The 20,914-nt window shown below is 35.1% G+C and overlaps 1 protein-coding gene across 2 annotated transcripts in view; it reads left to right on the top strand.

Annotated features, from left to right (window-relative positions):
- Positions 1–20,413, top strand: part of RYK (receptor like tyrosine kinase) — an 88,047-nt gene extending 67,634 nt beyond the window's left edge. For both annotated transcript variants that reach the window (XM_081300781.1, XM_081300780.1), the window contains exons 11-15: positions 2,759–2,891; positions 4,183–4,292; positions 4,455–4,614; positions 18,599–18,735; positions 19,256–20,413. In XM_081300781.1, coding sequence (XP_081156907.1) covers positions 2,759–2,891; positions 4,183–4,292; positions 4,455–4,614; positions 18,599–18,735; positions 19,256–19,367 — 652 coding nt within the window. In that variant the 3' untranslated portion in view covers positions 19,368–20,413. The remainder of the gene's footprint in view (positions 1–2,758; positions 2,892–4,182; positions 4,293–4,454; positions 4,615–18,598; positions 18,736–19,255) is intronic.
- The last annotated feature ends 501 nt before the right edge of the window (positions 20,414–20,914 follow it).

The following is a 20,914-nucleotide window of genomic DNA, read 5'->3' as shown; positions in this document are numbered from 1 at the left end:
TTTTGTACTGGATTGAACTCAGAAGTGTTTAACCACTGAGCCACATCCCCAGCCTTTTTATTTATTTTTTATTTTGAGATAGGATCTCACTAAGTTGTTTAGGGCCTTGCTAATTGCTCAAGCAGGCTTTAAACTGGCAATCCTCCTGTCTCAGCCTCCCAAACTGCTGGGATTTCAGGCATGCACCACCGTAACTGGCAGTTAATCTCATTTTTAAGGGAAGCCTACTACACTTTTCTTTTTGACCCCTGATGTTTATAGACTATTCGTATTATAGGTTTTACCAACAAACTCAGTACATTCAGCAAGGAAGGTCACCTGGTTTCAGATTTTACTTTTTTAACTGGTAATTCTGAATGTTTGGACAGTCTGTGATTAGAATTGTACAAATACTAAAATATTTCTCACTTCTTTTTCTACTGGAATTTGTGAGAATAATTTTTATCATAAGTTAAAATACCTGAATGGATAAAAGATAACAAGCTTTTAACAACTTCAGAGAGTGCCTTGTTTAAATGTACTCTTGAGCTCTTTCCCCTTGTGACTTGATTCCCCTGTGTTGGCCTGAGTACCTGATGGTAAGCACTTGTGAGGCATGAGTACCTCACAGCTCTCACTTTGCAGGTGCATTCAGCAAGCCTGAGAGCTGAAGGCAGTTCTTGTGTAAGCCCAATGGACTCTATATACCATTCCTCCACCTTCCCTGTATACCTCCTCTGCTCTTATCCACTCTTAGAGATTTTGGGCTTTCCCATTTATCCTCTTTTTCTTTGTAAAATGGGCAGAATAAAGAGCAGCCATTTATACTTTGAAAGCTATTATCTTTCCCATGGTGATAGAATAAGATTTGACTTCTTCCAGCATAGATACAATGCTATTGATTTCTGCTAAATATATCTCAGTTACAAAGAAAGGAACAAAGAGGTACTCTTGGTGTTAAAGAGATGGGGCAACTCATCATATTCATCCTAAATTATGTTGTACTCAGATTAATCCTGAATGTAAACCTGTAGTCATTTCAGAGTTCATGGGAGCTAGTAGAAAGGAGGCTCTGTAGTCTTTCCTGTAGTCTTTTTTCCCTGGGAGGAAATGTTCAAGGGAAAGCATAAGTTTTAGAATCAGCTGAAGACCTGAATTTCTTTTCTTCATTTATGCGATCTTTCTTGTCCTACAGGTTACCTAACTCTTCTTCCCTGAAGTGGGTTTCTTTGCCAATGAAGTGGGCTAATGATTGCTGCCACTCTTCTGCTCTAATGCAAACAGAAGACTTTTTAGAGGTCACCTCTTACAGGTCCACCCATCTCTGAGCCCTCATTTTCCCAGTTCCTCAGCATCAGTGCTTTCCCTCTTAGTAACTCCTAAAAATCCAAGTGGAACCCACAGCTTTGCCACTTGGTCACTAGTGGTCATAACAGAATTTTATGACTGGTTTTAGAAGTGATGCATTCTAAATTGAGACAATTTTTAGGAAATAAAAGCAAGGTAGAAATTGTCTATAGTTCCATAAGTGAAAGACAGCACCTTTTAACTTTTGGTGTATTCCTGCCCAGTTATTTTTTTTTTCTATAGCTGTAATTATTCTTTAAACATGTGAATTTTGTTATCTTGTTTTCCTATAAGATTTTACTCATATTCTCATTATATCTCTTTGTGATCATTTTATTGTTACATGTCATCCAATTGTTTTTTCATTACTTTTGGGCATTCAAGTTGTTTTCAACTTTTTACTCCTACTATTTGTTCATGTAATTTTTTTATTCATGTATTTTTTTTTATGTTTGTTCTTATTATCAAACATTCGTAGAAACAGAATTTACTAAGTTAAAGAGTAGAAATGATTTTAAGGCTATTGTGTGTGTTTTTGTTTCAAATACTTACTAAACATCTGTTTTATATGGCACAGAATATAAAGCATTGAATATAAAAATTAAGATTCCACAATAGTTAATGCCTTTTAGGAATTTTCAGCTAATTATGTAAAAAAGTTTCATAGCCTTGGAAAAAATTAGCAATTATTTCCAGATACCAGAGAAAGAAGTACCATTATGCAGTAGGATAAAATGTGTGTGTGTGTGTGTGTGTGTGTGTGTATAACATAGAAATTAAAATAAGAACAAGATTGTCTGCTCCATGCTTGGCTTTATTTTGCACATCAAAGCAACTATTTATGGTTGTTGAGGTCCCTGTGTTTTAAGAGTGAAAACTAAGGCAAAGAGAGAAGGAGAGAGTCCCTCCAGATACTAAATGAGAAACCTGGTTTTCAGAAATCTAAGTCCCATGTGATGCAGTATGTTCTTGCATTTGTAGCAATTTCAGACTCTTAAATATCTTTCAGTTATTATATTCTTTTCCACAGTATGAATTGGGCCTTGTTTTTTTGTTTTTTCTTTTTTTAAGTGTGATGATGGAATAAGTGTAATATGATCAAAATATACTCATGAACAAATCATTTTTTAGGTGTCTTTGAGTACCCTTAGGGTAATGATTTAATGTGGCTAGTTATGTCTTCAAAGAATCCAGTATATTGGAAACAACTAGAGTTTATTTCTCTAACAAAAAGTGCATATATGGGGAATGTTTTAAGTCTGGTTGAAAAACATAGGGCTTTTGAAATTTTATATTTTTAATGATAATCATGTTTCTAAATATATTTGGGATTTTGCTTTATTTTAGATGACCTTTATTACTTTTTATTTAAAATAAGCCCCTAAGGTTTAGATTTCATGTGTTTTTCTCCCAATTTCTTATTATTTTATAGAAATCTTCTTCCTATTACTCATGTGTGTATAGAAGAAGGAGAAAAACCCATGGTGATACTACCTTACATGAATTGGGGGAATCTTAAATTGTTTTTACGGCAGTGCAAATTAGTAGAGGCCAATAACCCACAGGTGAGAAATTTGCTCAAATACTTTGAAGGTAGATGTTAATATTCTTACACATAAGTTGTTTAAAGGTCTGCAAAGGGAAATTCAAAACGATATTTAAAATGTGTTGATTTAGAGGATAACTCCTATCCTGAAGTGTATACTTGGCCGATGCTTATGTTTTTCTTTGTATTTTTGTTGTGTGTTTATTCATAATTACCTTGAACTCTCTGCAGCACCATCTCAGTCATTTTCCCATTAACTCTTTGAAGATCCTGTCCTGAATCTCCCTTCTAGGAAAGGAAACAGAATTAACAGAGCCATTTTGGTCCATATTGTACCAAAAGTTGGTGATGACTAGAGGTCTTAATTATGGGAGAAAATTAGGTATATTCTTAATACGATTGGCTGTAAGACATCAGTCATCTAAGAATTTCTTGTTATTGCTTATGTACTTAGCTGTGAAGCATTTGGTCAGATTCTAAACATATTATAGTAGAAGTAGCAATAAAGCCTTTTAGTTTTGCTGTGTTTTGTAGACTTATTAAGTTTGGTTTTAAGATACATAATAATTTAGTTAATTGCAATTGCTATGAGAAAATGGATTTTAAAACAGCATTTGAGTATTTGGCTTAGTTTGTAAATTGATGGGATTAAAGCAGTGATTCCCAACTAAGTGGTTAGAGACTGGTTCAGCAGCATCACCTAAGGAAGAACTTCATTCCTCAGCCCATAATTCTGGCATACTAGAGAAGCATATCAGAAGAGAGTTGTAGACTTGTATTAGTTTGAAAATGATCTCCAGGGGATAACATCCAAATTAAAACTGCTGTTTTAAAAGAAAGAACAAATTCTTAAATAAAAGCATTTGCAATATTATCTTGAGACTCAACATTCATTGAACAGATGTTTACTGAGCAGCTACTGTATGTACTGGATGTCAGGGAGATAAATCTAACAGATGAGAGGAGCCAGTTAAGTAAATGTTAAGTCATAAACAGAATAAGGACTGTGCTTGATATAAGCACATTATAGGGAGCTATATGAACATACTTTTGGTCAGGAATTTTTTTAAATTATTTTTTTATTTATATATGACAGCAGAATGCATTATAATTCTTATTACACATATAGAGCACAATTTTTCATATCTCTGTTGTATACAAAGTATATTCACACCAATTCAGTTTTTAAAACTCATTGTATAGGTGTAAAGAAATATTCATGGGTGGAATAGGATTGTGGAATAAACTGTGCACCTACCTTTTTAAGTTTTGTGCTATCTGCAAACCTTGTTATTTTTCTGTTCCTACAGGCAATTTCTCAACAAGACCTGGTACACATGGCTATTCAGATTGCCTGTGGGATGAGCTACCTGGCCAGAAGGGAAGTCATCCATAAAGATCTGGCTGCTAGAAACTGCGTGTAGGTGCCATGAACTCATCACTGTCACTTGATGAATAGTCCTCCCTGGATTTGGGATTCTCCTGGGAGTCACAGTGGGACTTACGTTTTATTTAAGGATAACAGCGTTCAATACTTTTTAATTCCCTGATTACATTTGATGTTTGTGTTTTCACTTTTCAGCATTGATGACACGCTCCAAGTTAAGATCACAGACAATGCCCTCTCCAGAGACTTGTTCCCAATGGACTATCATTGCTTGGGGGACAATGAAAACAGGCCTGTTCGATGGATGGCTCTTGAAAGTCTGGTTAACAATGAGTTCTCTAGTGCTAGTGATGTGGTAAGTGTTGGATACTACCAGTCACCAATAAAATGGAGAAGACCCATTCTGTTTTACAGTGTTTTAAAAAAAAAAAAAATTGGGCTTACTGTATCATTGTCTCTTGCATCCCAAGATTTTTATTTTATGATGTAGGATTAGCCTTTTACTTCAGAGTTTTATATGCTTTAAGGATTTGTCTTTTTTTTTTAATATTTCAATTTATTTATTCTAATTTGTTATACATGACAGCAGAATACATTTCAATTCATAGTACTCTTATAGAGCACAATTTTTCATGTTGTACACAGAGTCACACCATTCATACATGTACTTAAGATAATGATGTCCATCTCATTCCACCGTCTTTCATACTCCCATTCCCCATCCTTTTCCCTCCCTCCCTTTTTCCCTGTCTAAAGTTTCTCCATTCCTCCCATGCTCCCCGCTCCCATCCCCATTTATGGATCAGCATCCACATATCAGAGAAAACATTTGGCATTTGTTTTTTTGGGATTGGCTTATTTCACTTAGCATAATATTCTCCAACTCCATCCATTTACCTGCAAATGCCATAATTTTATTCTCTTTTAATGTTGAGTAATATTCCATTGGGTATATATTCCACAGTTTCTTTATCAGTTCATCTGCTGAAGGGCATCTAGGTTGGTTCCACAATTTAGCTATTGTGAATTGTGCTCCTGTAAACATGATGTGGCAGTGTCACTGTGGTATGCTGTTTTTAAGTCCTTTGGGTATAAACCGGGGAGTGGAATAGCTGGGCCAAATGGTGGTTCTGTTTCAAGTTTTCCAAGGAATCTCCATACTGCTTTTCATATTGGTTGCACCAATTTACTGTGCCTCCAGCAATATATGAGTGCGCCAACACTTATTGTTATTTGTATTCTTAATAGCTTCCATTCTGACTAGAGTGAGATGAAATCTTAGAGTAGTTTTGATTTGTGTTTCTCTAAATGCCATAGATGTTGAAAATTTTTTCATGTATTTGTTGATTGATTGTATATCATTTTCTAAGAAGTATCTGTTCAGTTTCTTGGCCCATTTATTGATTGGGTTATTTGGTTTTTTGGTGTTGTTTTTGAGTTCTTTGTGTATCCTAGATTAGTGCTCTATCTGATGTGTGTGTGGTAAAAATTTGCTCCTATTCTGTAGGCTTCTCTATTCACCTCACTGATTGTTTCTTTTGCTAAGAAGCTTTTCAGTTTGAATCCATTCCATTTATTGATTCTTGATTTTATTTCTTGCACTATAGGAGTCCTATTAAGGAAGTTGCAGACTAATCTGACATGATGAACATTAGGGCCTGCTTTTTCTTCTGTCAGGCACAGGGTCTGTGGTTTAATTCCTAGGTCCTTGATACACTTTGAGTTGAGTTTTATGCATGGTGAGAGATAGGGGTTTAATTTCATTTTGTTGCATATGGATTTCCAGTTTTCCCAGCACCATTTGTTGAAGAAGCTATCTTCTTCTATGTTTGTTTTTGGTGCCTTTGTCTACTATGAGATAACTGGGTTTGTCTCTGTGTCCTCTATTCTGTACCATTGGTCTACAAGTCTGTTTTGGTGCCAATACCATGCCGTTTTGGTTACTGTTGCTCTGTAGTATAGTTTAAGGTCTGGTATAGTGATGGCACTTGCTTCACTCTTCTTACTAAAGATTGCCAGATGAATTTTACGATTGCTTTTTCTATGAGGAATGTCATTGGGATTTTGATTGGAATTGCATTAAATCTGTATAGTACTTTTGGTAGTTTTCATTGTAGAGGTCTTTCACCTCTTTTGTTAATTCCCAAGTTTTTTTTTTCTTTTTAGGCTATTATAAATGGGGTAGTTTTCCTAGTTTCTCCTCGGAGGATTTTGACTGATGTACAGAAAGGTCTTTAATTTATGGGTGTTGATTTTTATATTCTGCTACTTTGCTGAATTCATTTATTAGTTGTATAGTTCTAGAAGTTTTCTTTCTTTTTTTTTAAGTTCTTTTAAAAAAATTTTTAATTTTTATTTTTTGGCAGTGCTGGGGATTGAACCCCAGGCCTTGTGCATGCAAGGCAAACACTCTACCAACTGAGCTAATATCCCCAGCCCCAGTTCTAGAAGTTTTCTGGTGGAATTTTTTTTTTTTTTTATTGGTTGTTCACAACATTACAAAGCTCTTGACATATCATATTTCATACATTAGATTGAAGTGGGTTATGAACCCCCAATTTTACCCCAAATGCAGATTGCAGAATCACGTCGGTTACACATCCACTATTTTACATAATGCCATATTAGTAATTGTTGTATTCTGCTACCTTTCCTATCCCCTACTATCCCCCCTCCCCTCCCCTCCCAACTTCTCTCTCTACCCCATCTACTGTAATTCATTTCTCTCCTTGTTTATTTTCCCATTCCCCTCACAACCTCTTATATGTAATTTTGTATAGCAATGAGGGTCTCCCTTCATTTCCATGCAATTTCCCTTTTCTCTCCCTTTCCCTCCCATCTCATGTCTCTGTTTAATGTTAATCTTCCTGCTCTTCCTCCCTGCTCTGTTCAGAGTTGCTCTCATTATATCAAAGAAGACATTTGGTATTTGTTTTTTAGGGATTGGCTAGCTTCACTAAGCATAATCTGCTCTAGTGCCATCCATTTCCCTGCAAATTCTATGATTTTGTCATTTTTTATTGCTGCATAGTACTCCATTGTGTATAGATGCCACATTTTTTTTATCCATTCATCTATTGAAGGGCATCTGGGTTGGTTCCACAGTCTAGCTATTGTGAATTGTGCTGCTATGAACATCGATGTGGCAGTATCCCTGCAGCATGCTCTTTTAAGGTCTTCAGGGAATAGTCCGAGAAGGGCAATAGCAGGGTCAAATGGTGGTTCCATTCCCAGCTTTCCCAGGAATCTCCAAACTGCTTTCCAAATTGGCCGCACCAATTTGCAGTCCCACCAGCAATGTACAAGTGTACCCTTTTCTCCACATTCTGGTGGAATTTTTTGCATCTTCTAGGTATAGAATTATGTCAACAAATAGTAATAGTATTAGTTCTTCTTTTCCTATCCATATTCCTTTAATTTCTTTTGTCTAATTGCTCTGGCCAGTGTTTCAAGAACCACGTTAAGTAGAAATGGTGAAAGAGGGCCCCCCCGTCTTGTTCCAGTGTTTAGAAGGAATACCTTCAATTTTTCTCCATTTACAATGATGTTGGCCTTGAGCTTAGCATGGATAGATTTTACAATGTTGAGATATGTTCCTGTTATCCCTAGTTTTTCTCGTGTTTTGAACATGAAGGGGTGCTGCATTTTGTTGAATAAGGATTTATCTTTTAATGTATATTACTGAACACTGATTAATTAGTTACATAAATCAGTTTACACTTTTTTCTTCAGTGTATTAATTTTCCTGGCCTCTGTGACAAATCATCACAACCTTCGTGGCTTAAACAACAGAGATTTATTCTCCCACTGTTCAGTTCTGGAGGCTGAACAGATGTAGACAGGGACTGCCCCCAGAGACTCTGTACTTGTGTTCATTTGCTGTGCATGAATTATTTACTTAGTTTTTTCTGAACATTATTTTCTGTTCATTAAGGTCTTTCATTGTTAATATCTTTAAAATACTTTGTTTTTACTTAATTTAAAACCAAGTATAGTCTAAAAAAACTTACCTGACACTTAAAGTGGGTAGAATAAATAAGAGTGATTAGGAGAAGGAATGTTACCTGCTTCGAGAAGCAGCTGCAGAGGTTAACATAAGATTGAAACCTGCTTCGTGTTGCCCACAGCCTCACCTAGCCAGCAGAGCACGAGGCATGTCAGGGAGTAGGAAGTAGTGTGGTGAGTAAATCTATCCCAGTTCTTAGATACTGAACCTTATTCAGCCTGTACAGTAGTGGGAAACTAATCCCCGTATGTTTTTCCAGAGCTTTGGTAATAAAATAAAATTCTTTCTTAACATCTAGAAGTTAAAATTCCAAGTAAATCAATATAGATGTCTAAAGAGAACCTGGGCTTTTTGGAGGCTGGGGGTGGGGCCAATATACAGCTGCTATATTTAATGACAGTAAGAACCAATTGTACTTTTTGATAAGGTACTTTTTTTTTTGAGTTGCCAAGTCTTTCTTTAGAAATTCTGGAGTCTAGCTGAAATTGTTCACTAGTTACTATATTAAGCAAAGCTGTTTTCAATGTGAAACATGGGCTTAAATTTGGTTTTAGAACCATTTTAAGACATCAGTTGAATTAGAGCTGTGTGGTTTTCAAATCTATTTTAGTAGAAAAGCCTGCAGCTAAACATTTTTTGAATGCAAAAAAAGTAAAAGAAACTTTTCTCAATGTTTACTTTAAAAATATCATTCCATACTTAATTTAAAATACAAATTTGCTCATCTCTTTAGAATGTTATTGTTTTTTCCAGTGGTTGATTTAAAAATGGTATGATTTTGTTACTCATTGAGTTATTATATAGTTGCCTTAGTTTAAATGAGATGGCAGTTGTAGTGAACCCAAAACTATTTGTTGGACAGGAAAAGAAGATATTTCTTAGATGACAAATTATAAGTGTTTCATATAATTTAAAATGTAACTTCAGGAGATTGGGATTTTTTTTTTTTTTAATTCTCTTAGAAAAAGGAATATTGGCAGCTAATATCTCAGAGGGGAATGGTAAGATGGCTAGGAGCACTGTTGGTTTTACAGTAGAGAATCCCAAAATATGTATTAATGTATTTGTTTTTTTCTGTGTATGTACTTCATTGTATAATTAAGCAGCAATAGGATTTTTATGTGGTGCTAAGGATTGAACCCAGTGCCTCACACGTGCTAGGTGAGCCCTCTACCACTGATTCACAACCACAACCCCAATAATAGGATTCTTAAATAACATATATGATCAAATATTTTCCAGGAACTTCCAAGTAAAAATTAAACTACATGATACCCTTTCAACAAATAAGACTAGAATTAATTATATCTGTCTAAGCAGAGGGGATAACATCTCTTAAGCTGGATATACTGTTCAGTTTTAGCTGGTATGTCCATATTGAGGATATGATTTAGTTAAGCTGAACCTTTCAAAATCATACTTAGAATTAGTTATTTTTATTGTAATATTTTAAAAATTTTATAAGCGTTCAAATGTTTTAATGTCAGAATCTGCCTTTGTAATAATGCAGTTATCTGAAAGGTTTTGTTGCTGCTTCTTTATTTGACAACTTTATTTTTAAAAACTTTATTTTTAAACATCACCATGAATTTATTGGTGAGCAACTTGACAGAATTCTTTAAACTCATAATTGCTTTCAGTATATCTTGGCTGAACTTACATGAAACTGTGTGACCTAAATTTTTCTGAGCTGTATTTAGTTAGCACCTTATGGTAAGAATAACCCTTGATTTACATTTAATGTTGTTAACTCCTAAGGTTTTCAAATTTTCCCTTTTCAGATTTTTACAGATTCATTTCATGTACACAACCAATATCTCCTATAAATATTTTTTGCCTTGAATAATAGGGATTGAAAGGACTAGTTGGATCTTTCTGTTTCTATAACTATGATGTGGTTGATTATTAGTATAAAAATTCCTCTCTTTCAGTTTTGGGGGATTATATATTTTTGAATTCTTAAAATAGGTATAAAGCACAAATATTGAGGATTGCATTTTAATATTTGGATTGAAAATGTTAACATTTCAATGAACATAATCATTATTATTCTCATTGACATTTCCTTTATGAGTTGAGTTGGGGATTTAAAAGCTGCATTTGGTATCCTTTTTTTGAGATGACCAACTTTTGCAGTCATATGCAAAATAAACTCCCACCAGAGTTTTTGCACATGTAAAATAGGAACTTTTAATGGTAAGTGTAGCATCCAACTAATGGTATTAGTGTCTTAGAGCATTTTCTAACTCCTTTAAAAGATCTGTAACATTTTAAAAATATTTTTTTAGTTGTCAATGGATCTTTTTATTTTATTTACTTATATGTGTTGCTGAGGATCCAACCCAGGGCTTCACACATGCCAGGCAAGTGCTCTACCACTGGGTCTCAACTCCAGCCCAAGATCTGTAACATTTTTGCATCTCTGTAGTTAAAAATTCTATGTGGTTTGTTCAGAAGTATGTTAATATTTTCTATCTTAAAAATAATACTTTGCAGCTGGGAGACTGAGGCAGGAGGATAGTGAGTACAAAGCCATCCTCAGCAAAGGCGAGGTGCTAAGCAACTCAGTAAAACCCTGTCTCTAAATAAAATACAAAAAAAAAAAAAAAAAATAGGGCTAGGGATGTGGCTCAATGGTGGAGTGCCCCTGAATTCAGTCTAGTACCATACACACTGCCCCTACCCCTCGACCCCCCAAAAACACCTTTGTGTCTCTGGGCTTTGTTTTCATATTTTTTACTGAAAGGATTAAACATTTCAATGTGTCAAGATTCTCGTGATGTTAACATCAGCTTTTAACTGTTGAGCTTAGGAAATATGCACTGCTAGATTTGACTAGTTGTGAATGTCTTTCTAATATTATGCCAAGATATGACGCCATCATAGGCATTCTTAAGAATGTCTGGATATTGTTCTTATTCTGTTTTCATCAGATGTAGGCACCACCATAGTTTTTTTAATGAGTTTCTTTTCCTTTATTAGAAAATAGATTTCTTGATTTATGTCTTCTTTGAATTATTCAGCTAATTATGGTAGTTAATATAATTCTGCCATTAACATACTACCTCCTATGAAGAGATTAAATGCAATCAGGAATGCACAGTTAAAAGTTCTTTCTTGTAGGTTTTCTTGTTTTTGTAGTATTGTGTTTTAAAAGCATTTTCATGGGAAAAACAAGTTAAGGAAATGGCTTTCATGCTAATCTTGACAGCATGCTTTATGGCAGTGAGGAGATCTTTTCTAATTAGGACATTTGAATAGTTTTTAGGGTTCAAAGCAAAATATGCTTCTCATGCCTTTATTTATTTTGTGGATGTTAATGATTACCTATAAGGGGGACATCTGTAAAGTTATGCAGAATCTGCATCATATTATATGCATGTTGCTTCATTCTTTGTTCCTGTTTGCCCAGTGCTGTGGAAAGTCATCATCTTGACCTGAGCAGACTTGATCGAGAGGCCTTCACATTTATAAAATACCCATGAAGGAGGTGATAACTACTGTGGTGTCAAAGAGAAAAAGTTATCAGAGGATGCTTATTATTTTTAAAAGTACAGAAACTTTTTATATTACTTCTTCTTTATTAATTGCACAGCAATGCTTAGATTCCTAATAATTACCTGTTTCCTTTATGGTTGCAGGTTTTATGTATCAACGATCTTAGACTGTAGTTTAAGTATGATGTTCACATTAAGAAAAATTAATATAATATTAAAATTAGAGGTAGAAAGATCATTTCAGACCTTAGTTTAGGGAATATTTAAGATTTAACATTATTGGCATTAAGAAGATATTGCTTTGTTTTTATTAACTAGTGTTATTTTCATCATCCTGATAATGAGGAATACATGAATTTTACTTCAGGAGTATTTAATATATTTTCAGAGGTGTACACTTGCTGTCTAGTGACCAAGTAGTTGCCCTGGGTATATTTTCAGTAATTGGTTCTGCTTCAGGATATTATAGGATCTTATAGACATCTCCTCCTCTCTCTCTTGTTCTTTTAGAACCTTCTCTTTATCATTCTGTTTGATGTTCCTGTCAGATGGCCCTCTGTTCTAATGGAACAGTGATTAAGCATTTGTATAGTAGAGAGAAGTGTCATAAATAACTCATGTGGGTGATGTCCTGGTAGGCAGCCAAATATTGGCTTCTCTGTCTTTTCTAATCACAGATCCTAGGACAGATCCGTAGCAGAAGTTATCTCTTTTTAGTCATGTATGATACCCTGTGCTTAAAGATTGAGGTACTGTCTTAGTGCATTCAGGCTGTCATAATAAGTTACCATAGACTGTGTGAGTTAAGCAACAAACATTTATTTCTCATAGTTTTAGAGTCTGGGAATTCCAAGATCTAGACATCAGCAGATTGAGTGTCTGATAAGGGTTCCTTTCCAGGTTCAGAACATTTATTTTTTTTCTCTGTGTCCTTACATGACACAAGGAACAAGGGTTTGGGGTTTCTCTTATGGGAGTACTAACCTCATTCATAAGATCTCTACCTTTGTGACCTGATCTCTTCCTTCTGATTCCAGCTCCTAAATTCTATCATATGGGGTTAGTATTTAAAAGTATGAATTTGGGGGAGACATAAATATTCAGTCCATTATGTTATATCACTGGTCCCCCAAAATTCATCTTTCTCACATGTAGAATGTACCTATCCCCACCCGCCAACAACCCTCAAAGTCTAAACTCATTCTAGCACCAGAACTGAAGTCTAAAATCCAAAGCCTCATTTAAGAATCATCTAAATTAGATATGAGTGAGCTTTAAGGTGCAAATTATTCTGAGGCAGTTTCTTCTCTGGATCTGAACCTTTGAAGTCAAACAAGTTCAGGCTTCTGAAATACAGAGGTAGCACAGGTTAGGATAGACATATCCATCCCAAAAGGGAGAGATGGGTAACAGGTCCTAATAATTCAAAAACCTAACAGGGCTAACAGCATAAACCTTATAATTTGAGAATATTTCTCTTGAGCTTAATACTTTGCTTTCCAGGTCCAGTGGGGTGGCAACATCACCCCCCCAGCTGAGCAGGTAGGCTCCAGTGGCTCTCTGCCAGAGCCCCACAGGCAGGACAGGGCAGGAGGACATAATTCATCTTACTAATTTTCCTTTTAATGTTTTCACACCACAGTTGACCTGAAACCAAAAGAAAGTGAATCTGTGGGTAAGGGTGCTGTACTAAAATCAGCCTTGCATTATAAGCTACTAAAGAAATAAAATGGAAATCTCTTAAATTCAGTAGCCCCAATTTTATTTAATACTACATTAAAAAGGAAAAAAGAATTCTTACTTTTAGACAAGCCACATATATTCTTAGTAGGAAAATATATTTTGTATCCTATATCTTAAGAAAGCTATAGAATAACTCAAATTGAGGGGAGAGGAATATGACAAATACAAAATTGCTATTCTGTAAGTGTTCTTTAAATGGACATAGCTGCAGACTCTCATAAAATTCTGGAAAAAGCAGCTTGACCTTATTTCTGCCATTACAGCTACGTCAAACAGAAGTAAATTATAGAATAAGTCTGTCTACATTTTAAATAATTTAGTTATCAAAAGATTTTAAAGAACAGGCTTTCCACAAATCATCCCTGTACCATTTGGTCTTGATTTTCCTTTTTTAAGTTTAGTTTGCCAGTATGTAATTAATCACTTTTATTGGTTTTTAAGAAAATGAAACTGCAGTGTACCCTTTGGCTTGATTTTTTTTTTTTAATGTTGTTTAAGTGTTGCAGTAAGTAATAGGAGAATCTTAGGTGACTGTTTAGTGATAATAATGTGGTTAAAACATGTGAAAGAAGTAATTTATTAAAGTCAGCTTATCCATATCACATTCCTGTCCAGACCTCAGACCCCACCAGCACGATTGTCAGAGTCCCTGTTTGTTAGTAGAGCATTTATTCCCTGTGTACAAAGGGGCAGTTCTACTTTTCACCATTTCCCATCATTTCTTTCTCCAAAATCTGGTTTGAATTGTTTTTTTCCTTCCCCACAGTTCTTCCATAATCAGTGAATGAGAACAAACCTACCTTATCTCAGGAAGAAAGAATGGGAACACCCTTCCAGGCAGCTTCACTTCCTTGGGCTCTGTTCCATGTGTGTAGTACATTGCCTTCTCTGTGGAAATTGGACACTATTTTAAAATTAAGCATTGTATTTACTAATCACCATCAGTATTAAGATTTCTTATAGAGATTTATTTATTTATTTTTGGTACCAGGGATTGAACCCAGAGGAACTTAACCACTGAGCCACATCATAGCCCTTTTTATTTTTTATTTTGAGACAGGGTTTCACTAAGTTGGTTAAGGCCTCACTTAGCTGCTGGAGCTGACTTTGAACTTGTGATCCTCTTGCCTCAGCCTCCCGAGTTGTTGGGATTATAGGCATGTACCACCACTCCTGTCTTGAGTAGGGTTCTTAAGATAGGTAAATACCTGGATGTGTGCAGGCTCTGCCATTTAGTTTTTTTATTGACTCAAAATCACTTTTACATTGTGTGTGTGTGTGTGTGTGTGTGTGTTTGTGTGTTTGTGTGGTGTTGGGGATTGAATCCAGGTCCTTGTGAATGAGAAGCAAGCACTCTACCAACTGGGCTATACCCTAGCCCTTTTTATATTTTTAAGCAGAATAGAATATCCCAATGAAGGAAATTCTAATAGGCTCCAGGTCTCTATTGGAATTTTAAAACTGTCCATCTGTTTATACCTGTTCCTTAGGTACAGACCTTTCCCCAAAGTATAGATCTGAAGGCTGCACCTTTATTCCACTTAAGGATTGCTATTAATGAAAAGGCTATCAGGTTCTAAAAGGCTGGATGGACCACTTTGGTTTTGGTACTTAGGGTACTATACTCTCAGAATGATTAGGAAGCATTTCTCCCTTCTCTGTTTTCTGAAAGTGGTTGTGTAGGATTGTGTAGTGAGTTAAATTCTGCCTTCACCTCCAAGACATCTTGAAGTCCTAATTCCCAGTACCTCAGAATATGACCTTATTGGAAGTAGGTTGCAGATGTAAGATGAGGTTATATTCAGTGTGGACTCTAGTCCAAAATGACTGTGTCCTTCTAGGAAGAACAGAGAGACAGACACACAGGAGGAGAGTGACATGTGAAGATAGGCAGAGACTGATGTGTTGCGCTGCAAAACAAGATTTTGGGATTGCTGGCGGCCACCAGAAGCTGGGGAGATCAGGCATAAGCCCCTACCCACAACCCTCCAACAGGATTTGGAGGGCAAGGCCCTGCTAATACCTTAATTTTGGACTTCTAGTCTCCAGAAGTGTGCAACAATTAATTTTGTTGTTTAGGACTCTATTTTTGTGCTACTCTGTTACTGCAATCCTAGGAAAGAAACTACTAATACAGATTGGTATTGTTGTTTCTTTCAAATTTGGTAGGGTTCACCAGTGAAATGGGTTGTGAAGTTTTCTTTGTGGAAAGGTTTTAAATTGTGAATTCTGTTTGCTCTTGTGTCTGTTTTGGTAATTTTATTTTAGGAAATTTGTTCATTTTGCCTAAATTATCGAATTTATTGGTATAAAATTGAGTTGTTTATGATATTTTTTGATGTCTTCAGAATCTGAAATGATACTTCTTTCATTCCTGGTATTGTTATTTTTATTTGTCTAGCTCAGTGGTTCTCACCGGAGGAAACTGCCCCCCACCCTAACTAGGGGACATTTAGCAATGTCTAGAGGCATTTTTGGTTGTCGTATTTGGATAATGTTCTACTGGCATCTAATCAGTAGAGCCAAGGGATGTTACTAAATATCCTGTAATGCACAGGACAGACCCCTGTAAAAAATTCATAATGACAATATTGTTGAAGTTAAGACCTTTTCTAGGTTCCCAATGTATACCCTATGTGTTTAAAAAATATCGTACTGCTTCGTATTTCATGAAAACACCATTCAGTATAATATTTCCACTCATCCCCTTTCATCCTTTACATTGTAGTAGACATGGATTTTACTTCTCTATAAATTATGAAGCCCACAATACAGTGTTTGCTGTTTTGTTTTAAACAGTTTGTTAAGGAAATTTTAAATTGAGAAAAAAAGTACTGTTATCATTGCTCATATGTTTTTCACCTTCCTCATTGTTTGAATAGATCTAAGTTTCCATCTGGCATATTTTTCTTCCACATGAAGAATATTTTCATGTGTTTTATAAAACAGATCTGCTAGTGACATTTTCTCAACTTTTATCTGTCTTAAAAATTTTGTAAAGACTAAAGAGCAGAGTGCTTGCCTCACGTGCACAAGGCCCTGAGTTCAGTCCCTAGCACCCTGAAAAAAATATGGCATATAACTCTGTAATTTTTCTTAATTCTTGAGGTATATTTTGGTTTCATATAGATTTTCCTACAGATGGTTTTAAATATATATATTTTTTCAAATGTAGTTCCTTTGTTTTCTTGTTTGCATAGATTGTAGTGTCATTAACTATTGCAGGTTGAGTATCCCTTAGCTGAAATGTTTGGGGCTGGAAGTGTTTTGGATTTGGGGGGAATTTTTTTGTCCATGCATAATGAGGTATATTAAGGATGAGAGCCAATTCTAAACATTGAGTTCATTTATATATCACACACACCTTTATATACAAACTCTGATGGCATTTTGTATTCTACACTATGCAAGATAGTTAGTGTTCTTTTACATTTGTTGCTGGGTATTTTAAGATCTTTTCAAATGAGAGGTGTCTTCTCTTACTAAAGTTTCTCAATGTGTGTCCTATTAGTTATCTATTATCAATTTTCAGTTAGTTACCTTCCACCTGTCCATGACAAGTATAGAAAGTAAGCATGAGCATTTAGAAACTTTTGTAGGAATTCACAGAGTAGCTTGACTTCTGATGGCAGTTTTATGCGATAACTTTACTATATATATTTTTTTTAATATTTTTTTTTATTGGTTGTTCACAACATTACAAAGTTCTTGACATATCATATTTCATACATTAACTTTACTATATTTTAACTATGATGCCATGTGAGGTCAGGGTGGAATTTTCCACTTATGGTATCATGTTTGTGTTCAAAAAATGTTGGATTTTGGATTTGGGGATTAAGAATGCTTAACCTGTGTAAGGCTTTTCAAAAAATCTGTATGTTTCACAGAGTATTTCTAGACTTTGTTCTTAAAAATAACTGGAAGTTTAATGCACTGTGCTTATATTTTGCCAGCAGACTTACATTTGTCTTTTCTTCATGATTTTTTTTTCTTTTTACTCATTTAAAAAAAAATGTATTCTTGGGCAAGGTACTAATGTGAGCCTCAGTTTACTCACATTGTAAAATTGAGCAGCCAATGAATGATTATCAGAGTTTGCTGTGAAAATTAAACGTGAAAGAGGTTGAAAAATACCTAGAATATGTAGAAACTAACTCATAAACATTATAGATGCAACCCAGGTGTCCTCATCCAGCTTCCTTCGTGACCTTGGAGTTCACACATATAACAAATCATTGAGGGTCCCCTGGTCTAAGCCCTTCCCAGCCACATGGCAGCAGCTCTGTGTGGACATGCTGTCTGTCCCCTATACACTCAGGAGCCACAGTGCATCTAGGGTTGGGCCAAAATGGAGAGGCCATCTTAGTCCACAGATAGGCACTGTTGCCACTGCTTATGATTGATTTCTGCTTCTACTGATAGTTCACCTACTGATTTCTAATAAATCTGATCTTTTATTCAACAAAGTTAAAAGATATTTTTTCTGGGTATTTTCATATGTTAATTAAAACTTTTACCTATGGGGCTAGAGATACAGCTTAGGGTAAAGTAGAGCAAGTGCTTTGCAGGTAAAGGCTTTGAGTTCAATTCTTAGCACCAAAATAATAATAATGATGATAATAATAATAATAATAATAAATCCATGATGTTTTATGTTTTTTGAAATTTGCAAATTTCTCTTATTCAGAATATTGGTTTTTTTCATTTAGGCTAAAATATTTTCATTTTCTATTTTTCAGTTTTTCAGATTAGCTATAATATTTAAAGTTACAAATTTTCATATTGGGATAATCTTAGATGTAATTAATGGTTTGGGATGTATAGCTTATAATCAATAGTAAAAACTATTTCCAGTAGATCTAATAGATAATGCTAATATTCACATTAAAAGATACATTAATTGAAATGCCCTCTTTTTAATCTCAGCAAGAGAAACAGACTTGGTCAGATAGGTTTCTCTTTATAAATAAAATCTTGCTTTCCTACAGAGTTAGTTGAACTGCTCTTTCTGGTGTGCAGCTGGCCATAGAAAGAAGCACCCAAGAATCTGTTTCAAGCCTCTTCTCATTGTGCTGCTGCTTCTTTCCTAGTGGGCCTTTGGAGTGACTCTGTGGGAGCTCATGACTCTGGGCCAGACGCCCTACGTGGACATCGACCCCTTTGAGATGGCCGCATACCTGAAAGATGGTTACAGAATAGCCCAGCCAATCAACTGTCCTGATGAACTGTGAGTTTTTTTGAACCGGGAGAAATATGTTTCATTCCTTTTACTATTTTGTTATAAAAGAAAAAGAGCAAGTTTCCACATTCATTCAGAGCATTTCCTTTTGAAAATAATGGCTATAATGAGTATGGTCTCCAAAATTCCCTGGAGTCCAGAGCAAGGTAATGCTGTTGCTCTAAATACAGGGTTCTTAGAGCTTAAGATGGAACCTCTGAATTCTTCCTCTCAGAATTTAAATACAGGATAACAAAGATTATTATTTTGACTTGAGTTTTATGTATTTACACAAATTCTGTGTTTGCTGTGATATTTTGATATACTCCTATGAAGAAAATGTACACATACAATCCACATAACTCATTTTAGCTGCTGCTTATTCTAGAGTTGCCAGTACATAGTAAAAATTGATAATTTTCAATATATTCTATTTTCGGTTTCCACAGAAAGCATATCTGGCATCAAATTGACCAAAAGGTAAAGGACACTGTATCATTTCTTGTCACATGTTCCATTGTCATTGCAGATTTGCTGTGATGGCCTGTTGCTGGGCCTTAGATCCAGAGGAGAGGCCCAAGTTCCAGCAACTAGTCCAGTGTCTCACAGAGTTTCATGCCGCCCTGGGTGCCTACGTCTGACTGCCTTCACAGTCCCTCAGCATCAGAAGAAGTGCCTGTTGTGGACACTTCATACACAGCACAATGCCAGCAGAAGCACAGTTGTCTTCCAGAATGCCGTGCCTTAAGAATGCTTTAGGACCTGAACTTTTAAGACAGACTTAATGTGGACTATTTTCTAGATATCATTTTTAATAGATTAAACTGAAAGGGGTTTTATAAATTTTTTGGCCCAAAATTTTTAAAACAGTGACTTTGGACTAGAGGGTACATTTTAAAAAATAAAACAGTTTTTAAATTGTTTAGACACAAATATTTGGAATAGCTATTTTAGTGCCAACTGTTTTTTTATTTTTTTACTTCATCAAGGTAATGTAGGTGACTCACCTTTAAAGTTATAATTTTATTTTTATCACTACTCTTGGGAATGGTTTGTTTTCAGATGCAGTTCTTTTAGGAAAGGAAAAATAGCATAAAAAGATTTCTGCTTTGCCTCGTACAAGAAAAGGCAGTGTTGGAAGAAGAAAACAAAAACTAGAGAGACAGGAATTTTTAAAAATACTTATTGGAAACAAGCTGCCCTCTCATGGGAAATTGTTTATTTTTTAATGTTTTAGTGAAAAGGAGTTCTGCTTTCTTATCTTGGGGGAAGCAGGAACATCACATCTTAAATTTGTCAGAAATTAACTTTTCCTGTGAGCCAGAAATGGGTTTAGGGCAGATTAGTAGGAAGCAATGGCAATTTTTATTTATTTTTACTCTCTGGGAAAGAAGATAATGCAGTTCCAGAAAGTGAATCATGTTTCGAAGGTTAAGATTTCCTTTTATTGCACCTAGAATAGTGCTATGCACAGAGCGGGTGCTCAAGTCGTTATTTTTTTTTTTTTTTTTTTTTAATTGTAAGCTGGTACATTTGTGCTTATCTTCAAGGCTGGCTTAAGTGTAATTTTTTTTTTAAAAAAAAACACTTGAAAAATTAAAGGATTTGTTTTATATTATGACAGTATGGAAAATATTGTTTATAATTTGTGATTGGTTATTGTGTCTCCTGAGTCTGAACATGTAGCAGCTAGATGGTCATGTTTTATTTCATTATTGTTTTTCTCAGGTTCCAAAACCCTAACACAATGACAGCTGACTCTACTCAGCCTCCAGGTCCTAATAAGAAGTGGGAATAATAATAATAATAATAATAATAATAATAAGTGGGAATAATAAGAAGTGTTACAAAGGAGTATTAGAACATTGAAATATTCTCCAGAGCCAGTAAATAAAAGGTATATACTTGGTTCTATTTAGCCTAAAGCAATTGAGTAGACTTACAATGTAGTGAGGCCTGCAGGTTCCTGCTGCTACTTCCATTCTCACAGGTATATATGGGAGAATATGTGGTAGTTGGAAGCTTTTTGCTGTTTTGAGATAAGCTTTCTGAATCAGCAGCATACCTGGAGAAATAGCTCACACAGTGCACAGTCAAGGGTATAAATTTTGGTGCACTACTTAATACTGATGTTTTGGTTTTCTGAAATATATTTAGCCTCCAAATGGCTTGTTTTTAAGAAGCTCCT

Source organism: Spermophilus citellus (genome assembly GCF_964194105.1).
Source record: "Spermophilus citellus genome assembly, chromosome: 7".
In the NCBI taxonomy this organism is placed as follows: Eukaryota; Metazoa; Chordata; class Mammalia; order Rodentia; family Sciuridae; genus Spermophilus; species Spermophilus citellus.
This window is presented reverse-complemented; position numbering and strand designations above follow the sequence as displayed.